General features: G+C 39.9%; 1 protein-coding gene across 1 annotated transcript in view; it reads left to right on the forward strand.

Annotated features, from left to right (window-relative positions):
* LOC126424835 (serine/arginine repetitive matrix protein 2-like) overlaps nucleotides 1-16,783 on the forward strand; it is a 382,172-nt gene that overhangs the window by 63,228 nt on the left and 302,161 nt on the right. Inside the window, exons 7-10 of the mRNA XM_050087642.1 lie at nucleotides 161-337; nucleotides 5,264-5,443; nucleotides 5,845-5,949; nucleotides 13,539-13,739. Of these exons, the coding sequence (XP_049943599.1) occupies nucleotides 161-337; nucleotides 5,264-5,443; nucleotides 5,845-5,949; nucleotides 13,539-13,739 (663 nt within the window). The remainder of the gene's footprint in view (nucleotides 1-160; nucleotides 338-5,263; nucleotides 5,444-5,844; nucleotides 5,950-13,538; nucleotides 13,740-16,783) is intronic.

The raw sequence follows: 16,783 nt of genomic DNA on the forward strand, positions 1-16,783 counted from the left end.
ATTTATTAGCAGATAAACGCCAATTTAAATCAAAGTCACAGTTCGTCATATACAATGGATATACTGGGGGAGGGGGGGGGGGGGGACATCACAGTATGTTGAAACTTGGAGACTGACTGATACAAGAATTGATTTGTGACATCATATTTTCACTGTGCAGGTGGAGGTTCCTGCGATTTCAGGACGTGAATCTCGAACACGTTCCAAGTCTGATCTGAGACCAGATGAGTTGGAAAAAAGAAAAAGGAGCAGCAGTGGCCTGAGGACAGAGGACAAAGTCAGGAGCCGTAGTGCAAACTCTGTCCATGCTGATGTTAATATGAATTCAGCGCAGAAGGTATACAGATACTTAACAAATTTTTGTTTAGACAATAAAAGATTTTTATTATCTTTCATGTAGCATATAATTCCTTTCATTATTCACTACACTGGTTTTAACAGAGGGAATCCACTTATTAAGGAAATAAATTTTCTGATTTGTAGGACATACATACTGTTAAAAAAATACCACAATATTGTAATAACCATTTGTGCACTAACACGCATGGAGGTGAGAGCACACATGTCCCACTTACTGATACCAATGCAGTTGATGAATTAGAGCGTGGGCAACAAACTTCAATATTTCATCATTTTGTTGGCTATTAAATATAGGCATGCAGAGACTGCTGTGTAATATTGATTATTGTTTCCATTTTGAGGACATGTCGCTCTTCACGAATCACTATGATACATTAACCATTTCATTGAAGTCTCCTTTCTGACATTCTTCATTTTCCACTCCAGTTTGCCATTTATTCAGTATGTCCATATGTTTCAAAAAGATGTGTTTCTACTTTAATCCATTCGTGGCCTATCATCTTCTCCTCAACTGGGTTGACATTCTGCTAAATAATATTGGGAAAGTGTTTGTTAATTATTTCATCCATATATTTTGCTTGATTAATATGTCATTCCTTTCCACAGAACTTTGAATTTGATGGTTTGAGAATACATTATTTACTGTACTCCTGATGACTACTTGTCCATAAATAATTTTCCATAAACTTCCCACTTTCTTGTAGTAAACCTTCCTGTCTCTAAGTTACTTGCAGAGAGGGGGCCAATGGAGATATCTCATGCAACCGTTTTAAGGCGTGGGAGGATTTTGATAATATTTTTTGTCGGTACATGGGATGTCTTTTATGCACGGTTATCATCTGTTTTGTTTTTTACCAATAAATATATCATCTTCAGTATCAAAGGAAGGTAATATTTCATTGAACTCACTAAATATCTCTGCAGTTATCTTCTTTCTTGAGCACATCTAAAAGAGTCCACTCTAATTCCTCCTTCGTCAAATATTTTTGGACCTAAAATTACAAACATGAACTGTTGTAAGCAACTAATGAAGTATAATGGTAGACATTCTAAAATATATACTGCTCTTCTAGCTCATTGCTTCGTTTATATGTACAAACAGATAACACTGACAATTCGAAATAGTACTTACGTGATCAGGCGTATGGTGTGTGCAGTACACTGCTGCTGCAGTGCCAGGAATAATTACTTTCACACTTGACCTGTTGATGCTCCGGTTGCTCTAACAACTAAACGTATGCTAAACAATGACTAGAAAGGTATCAACATTCAGATGGCTATAATGCTTGGCATTTTTCAGGTAGAGGGCAAAAGGTGATTGGTTTATAAAACCACCAGGGTTAAGAGATCTGTTTGGACATTGGCATTCTGTAACTTGTATCTTCTTGTCTGTCACACATCTACAGCTACATCTAAATATATATCTATACTCTAAAAACCACTGTGAAGTACATGGCAGAGGGTACATGCCATTGTACCAATTATTAGTGTTTCTTCTTGTTCTAATCACGTATGGAGCACAGGAAGAATAATTGTTTGAATGCTTTTGTGTATGCTATAATTATTCCAATCTTACCCTAATGATCCCTGTGTGAGTGATATGTAGGGGTGGTAGTATATTTCCAGAATCATCATTAAAGCCAATTCTTGAAACTTCATTAGTAGACTTTCTCGGTATAGTTTATGTCTATCTTCAGTTCAATTCCTTTGGTATCTATGTGACACTCTCCCATGGAGCAAACAAACCAGTAACCATTTGTGCTGCCCTTCTCTGTGTACTTTCGATATCCGCCCTGAGTCCTATCCAGTACGGGTTCCACACACTTGAGCAATATTCTAGACTTGGTCACATGAGTGATTTGTAAGCTATCTCCTTTGTAGACTGAGTGCACTTTCCCAGTATTATACAAAGAAACTGAAATCTACCACCTGCTTTACTCACGATTCGCTGTACATGATCGTTCCATTTCACATCCCTACTAAGTGTTACGCATGGGTATTTGTAGGAGATGGTCCATTCCAGCTGTGACTCTTTGATATTATTGTCATAGGACACTATGTCTCTTCATTTTGTGAAGTACACAATTTTACATTTCTAAACATTTAAAGCAAGTTGCCAGTCTTTGCACCACTTTGAAATCTTGTCAAGATCTGACTGAATAGTTACGCAGCTTCTTTCAGACAGTATTTCATTACAGATAACTGCATTGTCTGCAAAAAGTCTGAGGTTGCTATTAATATTGTCCGGAAGGTCATTGATATACATCATGAACAGCATGGGTCCCAACACACTTCCCTGGGACACACCTGAAGTTACTTCTACATCTGACGATGACACACTATCCAACATAACATGCTGTGTCCTCCCTACCAAAAAGTCCTCAATGGACTTGGCAGCATGAAGTCTTTGAACAAGATCCCATACGTGAGTTTTCCATGACAGTTTGTCTATCAGAACTCTGAAATTTGAACTGTTCAGTCTCACTAATTGTAATCCTATTCTGTGTTACTAGAGAGTCAGGTTTTGTTGAAATGTGTGTTATAAACTGTGAAAACTGAGTCTTGCTTTATTTCTACAAGCCATTAACTTAAGTCTTGAACTGTCATATTTGAAACAGTGGCAACGTTGCACACACCTTCTTTCACTACCCAGCTAGTGTCATTAGTAAACAGAAATATTTTAGTATCACCTATAATACTAAGAGGTATATCATTTATATAAATAAGGAACAGGAGTGGCCCCAGCACTGATCCCTGGGGAACCCTCCGCCCCTCCCCCGCCAGCCCCTTTGACTGTGCTCCACTCAAACCCCAAATGATAGCCATACTCAGTACATTGGAGAATGACCTTTTGCTGTCTGTTCTTAGAGTAAGTGGTGAAACAATTGTGAGCTACTCCCCATATTCTATAATGGTCCAACTATTGGTGCAGTATTTTGTGATCAATCAATGAAACACCTCATTTAAATCAAAAAAGATGCCTAGCATTCGAAACCCTTTGTTTAATCCACCCAGTACCTCACAGAAAAAAGAGAATATAGCATTTTCAGTTGTTAAATCACTTCTAAATCCAAAACTGTTTATTTGACAGCAGATTGTGTGAAAAGAAATGATCAATTATTCTTACATACACACCCTTTTTAATAAATTTAGCAAACACTGCTGGCATAGAAATAGATCTAAGATTGTCTACATTATCCCTTTCTTCCTTTTTATAAAGCGGGTTTACTACTGAGTACTTTAATAGTAAAGGGAACTGACCATTCCCAAAGAAAAATTACAAATATGTGTAATTAATCAATAAATATTAATATAGGGCAATATCAACAGTGAAACAAAGTGGTATTACAGGAGTCAAATTTGTTAGAAATTGGGAGGTAGATCAGAGAGTCAGTTGCTTTGCACAATTCAGTGATAGGTTTATTCTCATTAGCTTTGACAGCAAACTGACGCCAACAATAAATCAGGAATACGTTTAGACATCACAAGCAGGAGAAGAAGAAGAGATAAGGAGAGAATATGAGGTACAGTAGCTGACAGACTGATTCATTGGCATAATACTTGGGAAATACAAACATTCTGCTAAGGAGACATCATCTTAGAATATTCCTCATTGTACTGAATCGTGATTGTGATCTCTTATTTATGCATTAGTTGCTATTGTTACATATGATGTGCACCATTGAAGGTATTGCAGCTGTGTTTTACAGATGCTCAGGCACAACGTTACAGAAGGATTGGAGGGGGAACAGTGATACCAGCTCGGCTGAGAACTAGGACGAGTGCGGGGAGGGGAGTAGTGAGCGTGCAGCAAATTATATTGTGCTGCCAACCATGGGAATCTATACAGTGTGTTTTGGCTTTCGTATGAACATCTACCACATTTAAATTGCAGTTTGCATGATTATATTTGAATTGACTTCAAATTAGACAGATGCATGACAATGTTACACATTTCTGCAGGAGACAAGATGTCAGTCATGTCCTTAACATGTTTCCTGCGATAATGTTGTCGACACTCACCATGATGTATGAAAGGAAGGATAGGGGGAGTATCCGCTGCTGATTCTCCGCAGTCAATGAGAGAGCAATGGGCAGACGATACATTTGGAAGCAAGAAACATTGTAGAAGTGAAATCCGATATGTGTTCAGCAATAAAACTGCTGTATTCTCAGATTCCACCTTAACCATAATCTCAGATATTGCGACAATTTCAGAAGAAACAACATTAATTTGTGACAATGAAGATAACAAATTTCACATCTGTCATATAATGGTGTTGAGGATTAAAAACAGTGATACCACAATCGATAGGCTTATTAAGCAAAAAAGGGTAGTGAAGGTAAAAATCAAACTATTTCTTTTTGTTTATTTTTCTTGTAGAATTAGAATGTAAACAATTACTAAATATTCTAATTTTAAAATAGGAATAATGCTAATGTTTTGGGCAGATACTTAATGTTATTAAAACAGTTTGTAATTTTTTGTAATTTTGATTAGTCAGAATGTGTTAAAAATAAATTTTTCTCAGGGAGGTACTTTTTCTTTTTTTAAAAAAAAAGGGAGTCGTGTTATATTCAGGATCGTCTTATACTCGGATAAATATGGTATTTTTCAACATCCTGGGATTGTGAAGACAAGATTGCACCAATTACAGCATACACATAGGCATTTAAGTAGTGATTCTTTTCGCACTCTGACCACAATTGTAACATGTAGAACCTTAACGTGTGGGGCTGTGCTAACTACTCTCTGCCTGCCACATCACTGTTTTGCAGGGTATGTGTGTAGATGCTGATGCAGGTATCTTAACTCATTCTATGCCCTAGAAAGTTTTCGTGCAAGATGGGATACGGAACATGGCGAATAAATGAGTTAAAGAGCATTTTTATGTTTGTGCAGGTAACTCGTCAGGCTGTAGCCAGTCAGAATGCTCTGTCACCAGTAAGGAACCTGCGTTCCAATTCTCCTAAAAAACCTGAAAGGAAAATGTATAGAAATGCAGGAGAAGTAGTTAATGCAGAGGTAAAAGATGTCCACTCTAAATCTACCAGTGCTGGCACCCACAAAACAGATGAACAGGTATGTGTGTAAGGAACTGTATTACTCTGAGTATGCCTCATCATTGGAAATTATGTGAGAATGTAGTAAAATCTTAGAGAAACATATATACTGCGAATTTTGTAATATAAACTTCGTTATGTTGAGCAGAGATGCTGAGTAGTAGATGGGCGGAACAAAAAAGACTGTCCCAAAACAAGCTTTCAGCCAACAAGGCCTTTGTCTAAAACACACACACACACGCGCGCGCGCGGATGATCACCTTTTTTTTTTTTTACAAAGGCCTTCTTGGCTGAAAGCTTATTTTGTGACAGTCTTTTTGGTGTGCCTATCTGTGACTCAGTATCTCCGCCATATCGTTTTCATAATATTGTGACAGTTGATCCTGGATTTTCCATTGTTTAAACTTCGTTATGTTTTAGACTAAATGGAGAAGGAGTAAAAGTGCAGAAGCGATATTTAATGGAGCACAAAATGAAGTTAAATCAGATTTGGCCAGTGTTGCTGCCGATAAGTTAGAGGAACAGGTATGCACAGATGGTACTACATCGTTCTTCTGATGTGCCTGGATTATTTTAATAAAGCTCAGCTTTGCTAATTTACCCACTTTGCTTACTCTTTTTTTTCATTTCTTTTCTGAATTAAAAAAAGTGCAATTAATTTGTGTAGCATCTAACTTATTCAAAGTAAATTCTTACGATCTATATTTCGTGTTTTACCGTTGTGTGCAAAGATAATTTCGGAGGTGTCCAACACAAAAACACACTACATTTAGCTGTGCACTTAAGAAATGTGACTTTTTAAAATTCACTCTGCAACATTGGAACATTTGTCCTGTTACTGTATTGATAATCATATTATATGTTAATCTTGCTGAAAATTGGGGCCTTTTAGTGCTCGTGGTACGTTAGGAGAAACCAGTCCCCCCCCCCCTCCCCCTCCTGGCATTTTTTTAAGAATTGAACTCCCATGTATATCTGATTACTTCAAAAATGAGTTAATGTTGTTGCAAGACATTCGTAAGTTCAGCTAGCCACAGACACGAAATATCGCCGTGTATTACAATCAGAACATTTGTTTAGAACAAACTACAGAAGAGCATACACAGACTCACTAGATAGTCGTGTTGAGCTGTAATCTGAATGTGAATTGAAGACTTATGCAACAGGGTCCATGGGTAAATATATAAATCAGATCCTAACCTGTGGAAAGGTCCGTCCTGTCATCTGATCTGTTATGAGATAGTGACTGGTGATCAGGTATGCCTTTGTCTGATTGTTGCTGCCATTTGGGAAAGCGTATAGCATAGTGCATTTTTGTGTACCTGATCTCCGAATTTTTGATGATGCCAACAAATGTCAGATAGTGGCTGTGCTGTGCCATTTGCTGCTGAGGAGTTTGTGGAGGAACTACTTCTTGTTTTTTTACGAAAGAGTCCTCTAATGTTCCAGCAAGAGAGTAGCTAAGTGATTCGTTTGCTGAGGGTGTCAACCACGTTTGCGTGGCAGTCTTAACCTGCATGTGTCACTGTAACTATTGACTTACTGTTGCACGCTGCCATTGTTGTACTGCATAGGGATGGCACTTTGGTGTCCTGTGTCCTATCTGTCAGGTCTGCTACAGCATCTGGTGGCTTCTTTCTCTGAGATACTACAGTGTCCTTTATTTGAGCTGACGGTTGGTTGCTCCACAGTGAGTGCAGCAGTGTCCAGTACTGTGCCTGCATTGATCTTGCTGTGCAGATGCTGGAGGTACTGAGACGACTTTACGTCTGTGAAGCCTCCTTGATTAAATACTTTCATATGCTCTTGCTTTGAGGTGGACACTCTACGCATTATCTTTGCCGTGAGTTTCTCCTATCACTCAGCAGCAGGAGGTTTGGTTACAATGTCTTGGACTTCTGTGGCGTAACAGTGGTCTAGTTGGCTAACCACTAGAGAGAATATTTTCAAAGTGTGGTTACTCCAGTGCCAAAAGAACTTGTTTCTACTTGAGCAAACCATAGTGCGGGATTGTGCGACAGTAATGTGGGGTAGTTGGACTGTGAGTCTCGATGTGGTGGGTATGTCTACCATCTCAAAAATTTGCAACTATTAAAAAGTAGGTTGTTATTTCTCTGGTACTGCAAGTTTATTCACACTGCCTGGACAATGTCGAGGTCTCCACTGTTGCGAGATTAGTGGATAGTCTTCTGAATCAAGTATCAGAAGCATTCATAAAGTCACCCAGGCACAGATACAAAGTACCAATTTGATCAGTTATTTAGAACAACCACAGAAAGATTATACAGACATTCTAAGTAGTGGTGTCGAGCTGTAATCTGAACACTGAATTGAATTCAGGGCAGATACATTTGTACAGAAGTAAACTAGATCGTCCAGGCTCGAACGGTAATTCACTGTAGTTCTATATTGGGAACCAGAGGGAGAATAATCACAGTGCTCCTGGCGTCTAGCATGTAAACTCATTTGACAGCTATGACAAACAAATAAGCTGATGGCTTTTTGACAATGTATACTGCTACAGTGTGCTAAATATTTGGCATTTAGCATGTAAGATTTGTTTTAAAAAAGTTAGTTTTTCACTTATCTCAGTGTTTATGACATCATATCACCTGAACTGTGTGTCCGACAGTAACATAATTTTTTGAGTAAATTCAGCGTTATACACAGTGTTTGCATAGAGCATGCAAAAATGTAAAGAGACGTAGAGAATGCTCCACTGAACAATTTGAGGTAGGGAACCGGGATCGGAGAAGCCAGCTTAAGGAGATATGGAAATAAGCTTGTCTACCACTTTGACTAGCATTACTGTTTCTCAGCTTATTTACAACCAACATGTGTGCAAGTTTACATGGTTGTCCATAAGGTGGCTCTGTTGTATTGTATTTACATTGCCCCATAACAGACATAATTGACAACAGACCCATTAATTACCCAGTGCTACTCAGAGGTGCAAGTTACAATACAGTATAATCAGACCAATGGTACAGTTTTGCAGAACTCTTTGACATGCACCTTTTGTATGGGGAAATACTCTGAAGCGCCAAAGAAACTAGCATAGGCATGCATATTCAAATACAGAGATATGTAAAGAGGCAGAATATGGTGCTGAGGTCGGCAATGCCTTTATAAAGTAACAAGTGTATGGCACAGTTGTTAGATCGGTTACTGCTGCGACAATGGCAGGTTATCAAGATTTGAGTGAGTTTGAATGTGGTGTTATTGTCCGTGCGTGAGTGATGGGACACAGATCTCAGAGGTAGCGATGAAATCGGGATTTTCCCATATGACCATTTCATGAGTGTACCATGAACATTTGGAATCTGGTAAAACATCAAATCTCCGACATCGATGTGCCCAGAAAAAGATCCTGCAAGAACTGGACCAGTGACAACTAAATACAGTCGTTCAATGTGACAGATGTGCAACCCGTCCTCAGATTGCTGCAGATTTCAATGCTGGGCCATCAAGAAGTGTCAGCATGCACACCGTTCAACTAAACATCATCAATATGGTCTTTCGGAGTTAGAAGGCCCACTTGTGTACCCTTGATGACCACACGGCACAAAGCTTTACACCTTGCCAGGGCCTGTCAACACCACCATTGGACTGTTGATGACTGGAAACATGTTGCCTGATTGGACAAGTCTCATTTCAGAGTGTATCGAGTGGATCGACGTGTGCAGGTATGAAGACCACCTCATGAAACTATGGATCCTGCATGTCAGCAGGGGACTGTTCAAGCTGGTGGAGGCTCTGTAATGGTGTGGGGCATGTGCAGTTGGGCTGATGTGGGACCCCTGATGTGTCTAGATACGACTCTGACAGGTGACTCGAATGTAAGCATCCTGTTTGATCACATACATCCATTCATGTCCATTGTGCATTCCAACGGACTTGGGGAATTCCAGCAGGGCATTGCAACACCCACGCATCCTGAATTGTTACAGAGTGGCTCCAGGAACACTCACGTGAGTTTGAACATTTCTGCTAGCCACCAAGACATGAACGTAATTGAGCATATCTGGGATGCCTTGCAACGTGCTGTTCAGAAGAGATCTCCACCTTCTCGTAGTCTTATGGATTTGTGGACAGCCCTGCAGGATTCATGGTGTCAGGTCCCTCTAGCACTTCTTCAGACATTAGTTGAGTCCATGCCACGTTGTGTTGCGGCACTTATGCGTGCCCGTGGGGTCCCTACATGATATTAGGCTGGCGTACCAGTTTCTTTGGCTTTTCAGTGTATGTTGCAATGCTCTCCCTGCTGAAAGGCTGTACAGGGGACGATTTCCTAACAGGCATCATCCGTCACAATGAGTGTTTATTTCTCTTAATCGACGAACGCAGGACACTGGTTCCTTAGAAAGAAGAAACGAGGGACCTGACAACGTGAAGACCACTCCCACACCTGATTTTGAAGATGAGGTGCTGGAACGAGTTGCAGCGGACCTCAGTGCAAGTACTCGTCGTATTGCACATGAAATGGGCACTGTACATACTACTTTGTGGCGAGTACTCCATGAACAACAGTTACCCGCATATCACCCATGAGTCCATGCAATGTTTGTGACTGACTTTGCGCCAAGGGTTGAATTGCGTCGGTAGTTGCTCCAGCAATGGACTGATCAACCAGATTTACTCCAAATCGTGCTGTTTACTAATGAGCCCTCATTTGAGCATGATGATATTTCTAACAGCAGGAATAGCCGTGTGTGGGACGAGGAAAATCCTCATGCTGCAACAGTCACACAATCAAATAAGTTTTGCTGTGAATATCTGGGCCAGCATTCAGGCTCCAATTTCATTTAGCCATTTCTTCAGTTTGGCCATCTGAATGACCACCTGTACTTGAGGGTTGTGCAAAGAGTTCTACCTGAGATGTTGGAGGAAGTACCCATAGGTGTTCGTGAGAGGATGTGGGTACAGTGCACTGTCTCACTTCAGTTTTGACGTCTGCAGCCATATCAGTGCTGTATCTCCTGGTCACTGGATTGGAAGGGGAGGTCCTATTCCATGGCCTGCAATGTCACCTGACCTAAACCCCCATGATTATTTCTTATGGGGATATCTAAAGTCACTTACATATGAAACCCCAGTGGATATGAAGATGGAATTAGTTGCCAGAATAGTAGCTGCCTGTGACGTGATTCAAAACACGCCAGGGATATTTGTTAGGGTGTGTCAGAATCTTGTTCACTGATGTCAGACTTGCATTGAGGTTGATGGCTGTCAGTTTCAGCGTGTTTTGTAAGATACAGTACAAATGGTACATTCATTGTGTCAGTGATGGTACCTGCAGTTAACTGTAACTAAAGTAAATAAAAAAAAAGTACACAGTAATGGAATGTTATGTGTATTATCTCTTTAAGCTGGCTTCTCTGACCCCAGGTTGTTCCGTGGAGCATCCTCTAGGTTCTGTTAAATTTTTTCATGCTCTTTTGGAAACACCCTGTATGTGAATAGTGTCTGAAAAATGTATTGCGAAATGAGTTAGTAGTAGCGGATTAATGAATTAAAATGTCTGGTCTGATAACTGAAATTTTACTGCACTAATAGCAAAATGTAGTAAGTGATAAACATTTTTCCTTTCATTACTTTGTTATTGAGCATCAGTTAAAAATAGTTTTAAAAAGATATGGAATTATGTGTGAAGCTTGTGAAAGTAGCTCTCATTCTCAAATACTGGATGAATATAGTCTGGGTAATTTGCACACCATGATTTACGCTGGCTCGAGACATAAACACAATTTCTAAGTTTAATACTTGAACCTTAGTGTGTTAATTATGCCTCTTAATGGATAGATTATGACATTTTAATTTTTGAATTTCAGTCAATAATTAAATGAAATACTGAAAATAAAATTTTTGTTGCACCTGGAAGCTGTTAGGCTGGCAAACTGCACCCATTGTAGCTGTTCAGTGGTATGGATGAATGGCATTTGTGGTATGAATACTGACGTGTCTTCTTTTCTGTCTAATTTTTTCCAATTCTACGATGTTGTTTGGAAGAATTTTTGCAAGAGTATACTGGTAACATTTAGCAAATTTAAAAATTACATTGTTAATTTTACACTTCTGTCTGTGTTCATCATTGTACTTATGGTATCATATTCTGCGTTCACTGATTTCTGTGATGGGCTACACTGTTTTTTGACATTAAAATTTCTCTCACTTACAACTTCTTTTTTGTTCACATAGTTACTCTCTTTAAGTGGTAGACTTTTTTTTTTTGACGAGCTATTCCTCTGTGTTGGCTACATTGCACAACCCGTCAGTACGATTATGCTGAAGTGCGAATTAGTGCAATATGTGCTGTTTCGAAATAGACCTTGGAGATTTGCTCCTTGGTTTGGTCCTACGGAACTAGATGTGTAAAATGAAAATAATAATAATAAAAAATTCTAATACATTTGTTAACATTCGAGAATATTCATAAAAGCTCAAGAACACAGAACAACAGTCATAAATGTTTTCCCTCGAAAAATACATTTATGGGAACAAGAGAAAATATTTTCTGGTAATCACGATGATGTGACAGTGACTATTTCAAGTATTAAATCTCCACAGCCACAATAGCTACCACTGCACAACCACTGTAGCACACTACAAGGAAACGAAATATAGCACTGGACATGAGAACCAGCAAATCCAGTTACTGCTTTGAGAGGTGTCATTGAGTTCACTCAGAAACTCTTCTAATTTTTATGAGTATATATAGACTGGATAAATCCCACAATGCAAAGTCCAAGTTGGAATAACAACAATGGTATGAAAAGGCTAGATTCTAATTAACATATAGAGCTGGTGTTGAGTTGTAGAGGGCACAGTGAAGGGCTGCTACACGTTTAAGCTTTCGGCCCAAAGACCTTCTTCTTCTGAAGAAAACACACATGCACAATCACACACGCACAGCTCTCATGAAAATGCCCACTGTCTTTCTGCTGTAGTTGGATGCAACTGCGTGTGATGGGAGCAGCAGTCTGGAATGAATGGTGGGGATGAGGAGGCATGGGTGGGGAGGAGGTGCAGGGTGTGTGGTGGTGGGACACCCATTAGTCATTAGTCCTTTTCCCCTTCTCTACTTCTGTCCTTCTCCATCCCCCCCACCCCACAGACATTCTGACTGCACCTAGCAACCTACCGTTTCTCACCACGTCTTTATACGCACCCAGAAGCACCACTAAACTTTCTCCCATTCCACTCTGCTATTTCCCCCCCCCCCCCCCCCCCCCTCCTCCTCCTCCTCCTCAAACTCCGTGTCGCCCCCTTACCACCACCACTGGATTGCATTCACGACCCAGTCTGGCCACAGTGGCCACAGTGGCTAGAGCCACTGATAATGTGTTTTGAGTTCAGCTTGTGTATGTTTTCTATTTCAGAAAAAGGCCTGTTGGCCAAAACCTTGAATGGTTAGCAGTCTTTCCATTGTGCTGCTCCGTGACACAATGTTTTCTTGAAAATGTTGATTATATAAGTCATGTGTTATATTAATAAACTGGGAAGTTTCTAGGTTTAACACTTTATATGCCACATTTTCAATTTAATGTGAGACTTGATTCCCTTGGGCACGCTGTTAATTAAGTGTCTGTATTTGCAGATTTTCTTGAGATTCTCTATAGAATCAGTACCTGTGCACTTTGCACATGGATGAAACACCTCTGTTATTTTTCTCTCCATGAAATTTGAATCCTCCCTTTACCTTATGCTTCAGAACACAATTGTAGGTGAAAATGAATTAATTTGTTCCACCCACTGCTTTTTTTGTAGTACAATCTTGCTTTTTAACACTTTTGTGCCAAGTCAATCTTTAAGGCTACACATACACTAACCACAAAGTTGTACAAGTAAAATGTTGCACAATATAGTACGACTAGAGTTGCCACACTTGGATTTGCATATTTGGCATATGATGTAATAGAAATGTACTGATATTGCAGTTCTCTTTTGCAGTAGCAATAGCTCAGGGCAAAAAAGGAAGAAGGTATGAGAGAATATGTTGTATACAAATAGGGGAGAACTACTTGATGTATTGCACCATATGTGGGATAATATAAATAATGATTGTAATAAGTTCTACAGTTACTGTAGAATAACAACATAAACATTTTTCACAGGTATCGTGTCATCCAGTAACACGACACAGCACATCTTCAGCCTCAGCACTATCAAACAGTTTGCAGCCGAAATCTCCCTCAAAGACTGGTGGTCTGTCTGTAGAAGAAAGAAATTATTTTCCACAATTGAAAGTTACTAGACTATTAGAACTCACTAACAACAATAGGTCTGCAGCCACTATTGATGAGTTGGTGCAAGAGGTACGTATGTTGTGTTTCAGTATGGGCTGCAATTTAATGTTTTTATAGTACCGACTTGTGTGTTCAAATAATTTCCCCATTCTTGGAAAAATTGCTACCCACATAAAAATAAGAAAACCAAATAAATATACTTCGATTAAAGTAACTTTGTGATTGACAGATTGCAGTAGGAGGGGGGACAGTGTTGTGGTTGTGCAGCCAACCGCCCTATCATAGGTTGCTGCATAGAACCTACAAAACAGGCAACACAGCTAGTACGTGGCGCTTGAGAAGGAACTACAGTTGGATATCAGCTGGTGACTCTGTGAAACGTCAATCACAAACTAATTTTAATCAGAATATGGTGACAGAATACTTATTTTGCATGTAAATATAGAGAGGTAGTTGATGATGGTGTCAGTGCTCAGATGATATATTTACATTATGGAATTTTGTGAAGGAACAAGCAGCAAAGGGCATAGTTTGTTACTCTACATTTATTGAGACGAAAAGGTGATAACTCGGCAACGAGGGAAATTTTGTAAAGTCCATTACAACAGGTTCAGTGTTGTTGCGATTGTGTGGTGAAATTTTCATTGAGAGTAAGGCACTGCACCTCCTATAGCACTAGGGGTGTACGGATCTCACACTGCAGTATTAGCCTCAGAGGTCCCCTGATCTTGTGGTACCCAATTTTAGAGGTTTGTGAAAAATCTATGTGCCTTCGCATTCAAAACAACTTTGGGTGAATTGTGATGCTGCGCAGCAAATGCAATAACTACTGACAAAGTATGTGACACGAGTGACTACTACCTGGAAGTTTGTTGAGCATCTGGTGGTAGGCAGATTAAGCATTTGTGAAAAGTAAATGGAAACTTTGATCCTAAATGTGATTGTAAAATACGCATAAGTTTGTAATTGCAAGCATGGGAAAGATGTGCCCATGTAATATCGGATGATTCTCTTGAAAATGAAGTTTTTACAGGCTCATACATAAATGAAAATTTAACCCCAAGTTTCTATATTCAGCCACGTGAAAGATGTTTTCTTAGCAGTTAGATCAGTGTTTTTGAAATACTCTGAAAGAGGAGGAGTGATAGTTGGGTAAGGCTCAGAGACATGGGAAGATACCAGCTCGATTACATTACAGTGTGCTGAAAATTGTGAACAGTTATTGGATTGAAAGGGGTAATTAGGTGTCACAGAGCAGGCGGAATACTGCAACACAGAGGAATTTTTGGGCACTGCAATCCACTTATTGTCCCCGTGGCATGCAGCTGACAACACAGCCAACCTGCAAACAGCCCTACACATTACATCAATGTGGAGCGAGACTCTGGTAACGATACACTGATGCATCATCGCGTCGACCTGCCGCACGTGTCAGTGCCGCTAAACGACAAAATGACTGAGCCCGAGGATGCTGCTGATATGTGGGCCCAACAGCATAACGGCAGGAAAGGTGTCAGTGACAGAGAGCAGTGGACATGTGTGCTGGACCAGCTGGCCGCCTCCAGCTAACCACCAGCTGTGCTCCTCAAGGTCCGAAGTCTGACTCGATTCGGCTATCCGCAAAACTGTGCGAGTCGGTGCCAAAGTAACTGCAGTCGCTCCAGCTCAGCACAGTGTCAGCGTGTTGCCTCCAAGCAGTGTGCAAGTCCTTTGGGCATCACTGTCACTATTACACCAGCAGGAAGGTGCTGTGAAGTGCATCAAGTTGAATAAACAGATACTTTGGTCGTCGATAATATATTCTCCTTCACTGTCTACAACAGTCTCCTAAGCTGGGCTAACTTTTCGATTCTGCAACTATTGAAATTGTGGGGTTTTGAGGTGAAGGATTTGTCGAGCCGTGTTCAGAGTGCATTTTCATTTGGAAAGGATGTCCCTTGAGGGTTGTACGATAGAGTACGAAAAGGGTGAAAAATGTGACAATGCAATATCAGATGAATAAGGTGGGTGTGGAATGACTCCCCAACTCGACTACTGTATAGTGTTTTTTGTCAGTCTAGCAGAATGTGGGTGGGCATTATCGTGGAGTAACATCACTTCACACAGCATTGTCAAAAGCTTTCTCTACGTCTACAAATGCTAGAAACGTAGGTTTGCCTTTCTTTAATCTAAGATAAGTCATAGGGCCAGTATTGCCTTGCGTGTTCCAACATTTCTACAGAATCCTAAGTGATCTTTCCCAAGCTCGGCTTCTTTGGTTTTCCACTCGCCTGTAAAGAATTTGTGTTAGTGTACAGCTGTGACATTAAACTGATAGTTCGGTAATTTTCACACCTATTAATGCCTGCTTTCTTTGGGATTGGAATTATTACATTCTTCTTGATGTCTGTGGGTATTTCGCCTGTCTCATACATCTTGCTCACCAGATGGAAGAGTTTTTCATGGCTGGCTCTCCCAAGGCTATCAGTAGTTATAATGGAATGTTGTTACTTCTGCGGCCTTGTTTCAACTTAGGTCTTTCAGTGCTATAACAAATTCTTCACGCAGTATCATATCTCCCATTTCATCTTCATCTACGTCAAATTCCATAATATTGCAGTCAGGTACATCGCCCTTGTATAGACCCTCTATGTACTCCTTCCACATTTCTGCTTTCCCTTCTTTTCTTAGAATTGTTTTTCCATCTGAGCTCTTGGTATTCATATAGGTGGTTCTCTTGTCTCCAAAGGTCTCTTTAATTTTCCTGTAGGCAGTATCTGTCGTACCCCTAGTGATATATGCCTCTACATTCTTACATTTGCCCTCTAGCCATCCCTGCTTGGCCATTTTGTACTTCCAGTCGATCTCATTTTATTGATGTTTGCATTCTGTTTTGCCTGCTTCATTTACTGTATTTTTATATTTTCTTCCTTCATCTATTAAATTCAGTATCTCTTCTGTTACCCAATGATTTCAAATAGCCCTAGTCTTTTTACCAACTTGATGCTCTGCTGCGTTCACTATTTCATCTCTCAAAGTTACCCATTCTTCTTCTACTGCATTTCTTTTCCCCATTCTTGTCAATCATTCCCTAATTCTCTCTCTGAAACTCTCTACAGCCTCTGGTTATTTCA

The sequence above is a fragment of the Schistocerca serialis genome, chromosome 10 (genome assembly GCF_023864345.2).
Source record: "Schistocerca serialis cubense isolate TAMUIC-IGC-003099 chromosome 10, iqSchSeri2.2, whole genome shotgun sequence".
NCBI lineage: Eukaryota > Metazoa > Arthropoda > Insecta > Orthoptera > Acrididae > Schistocerca > Schistocerca serialis.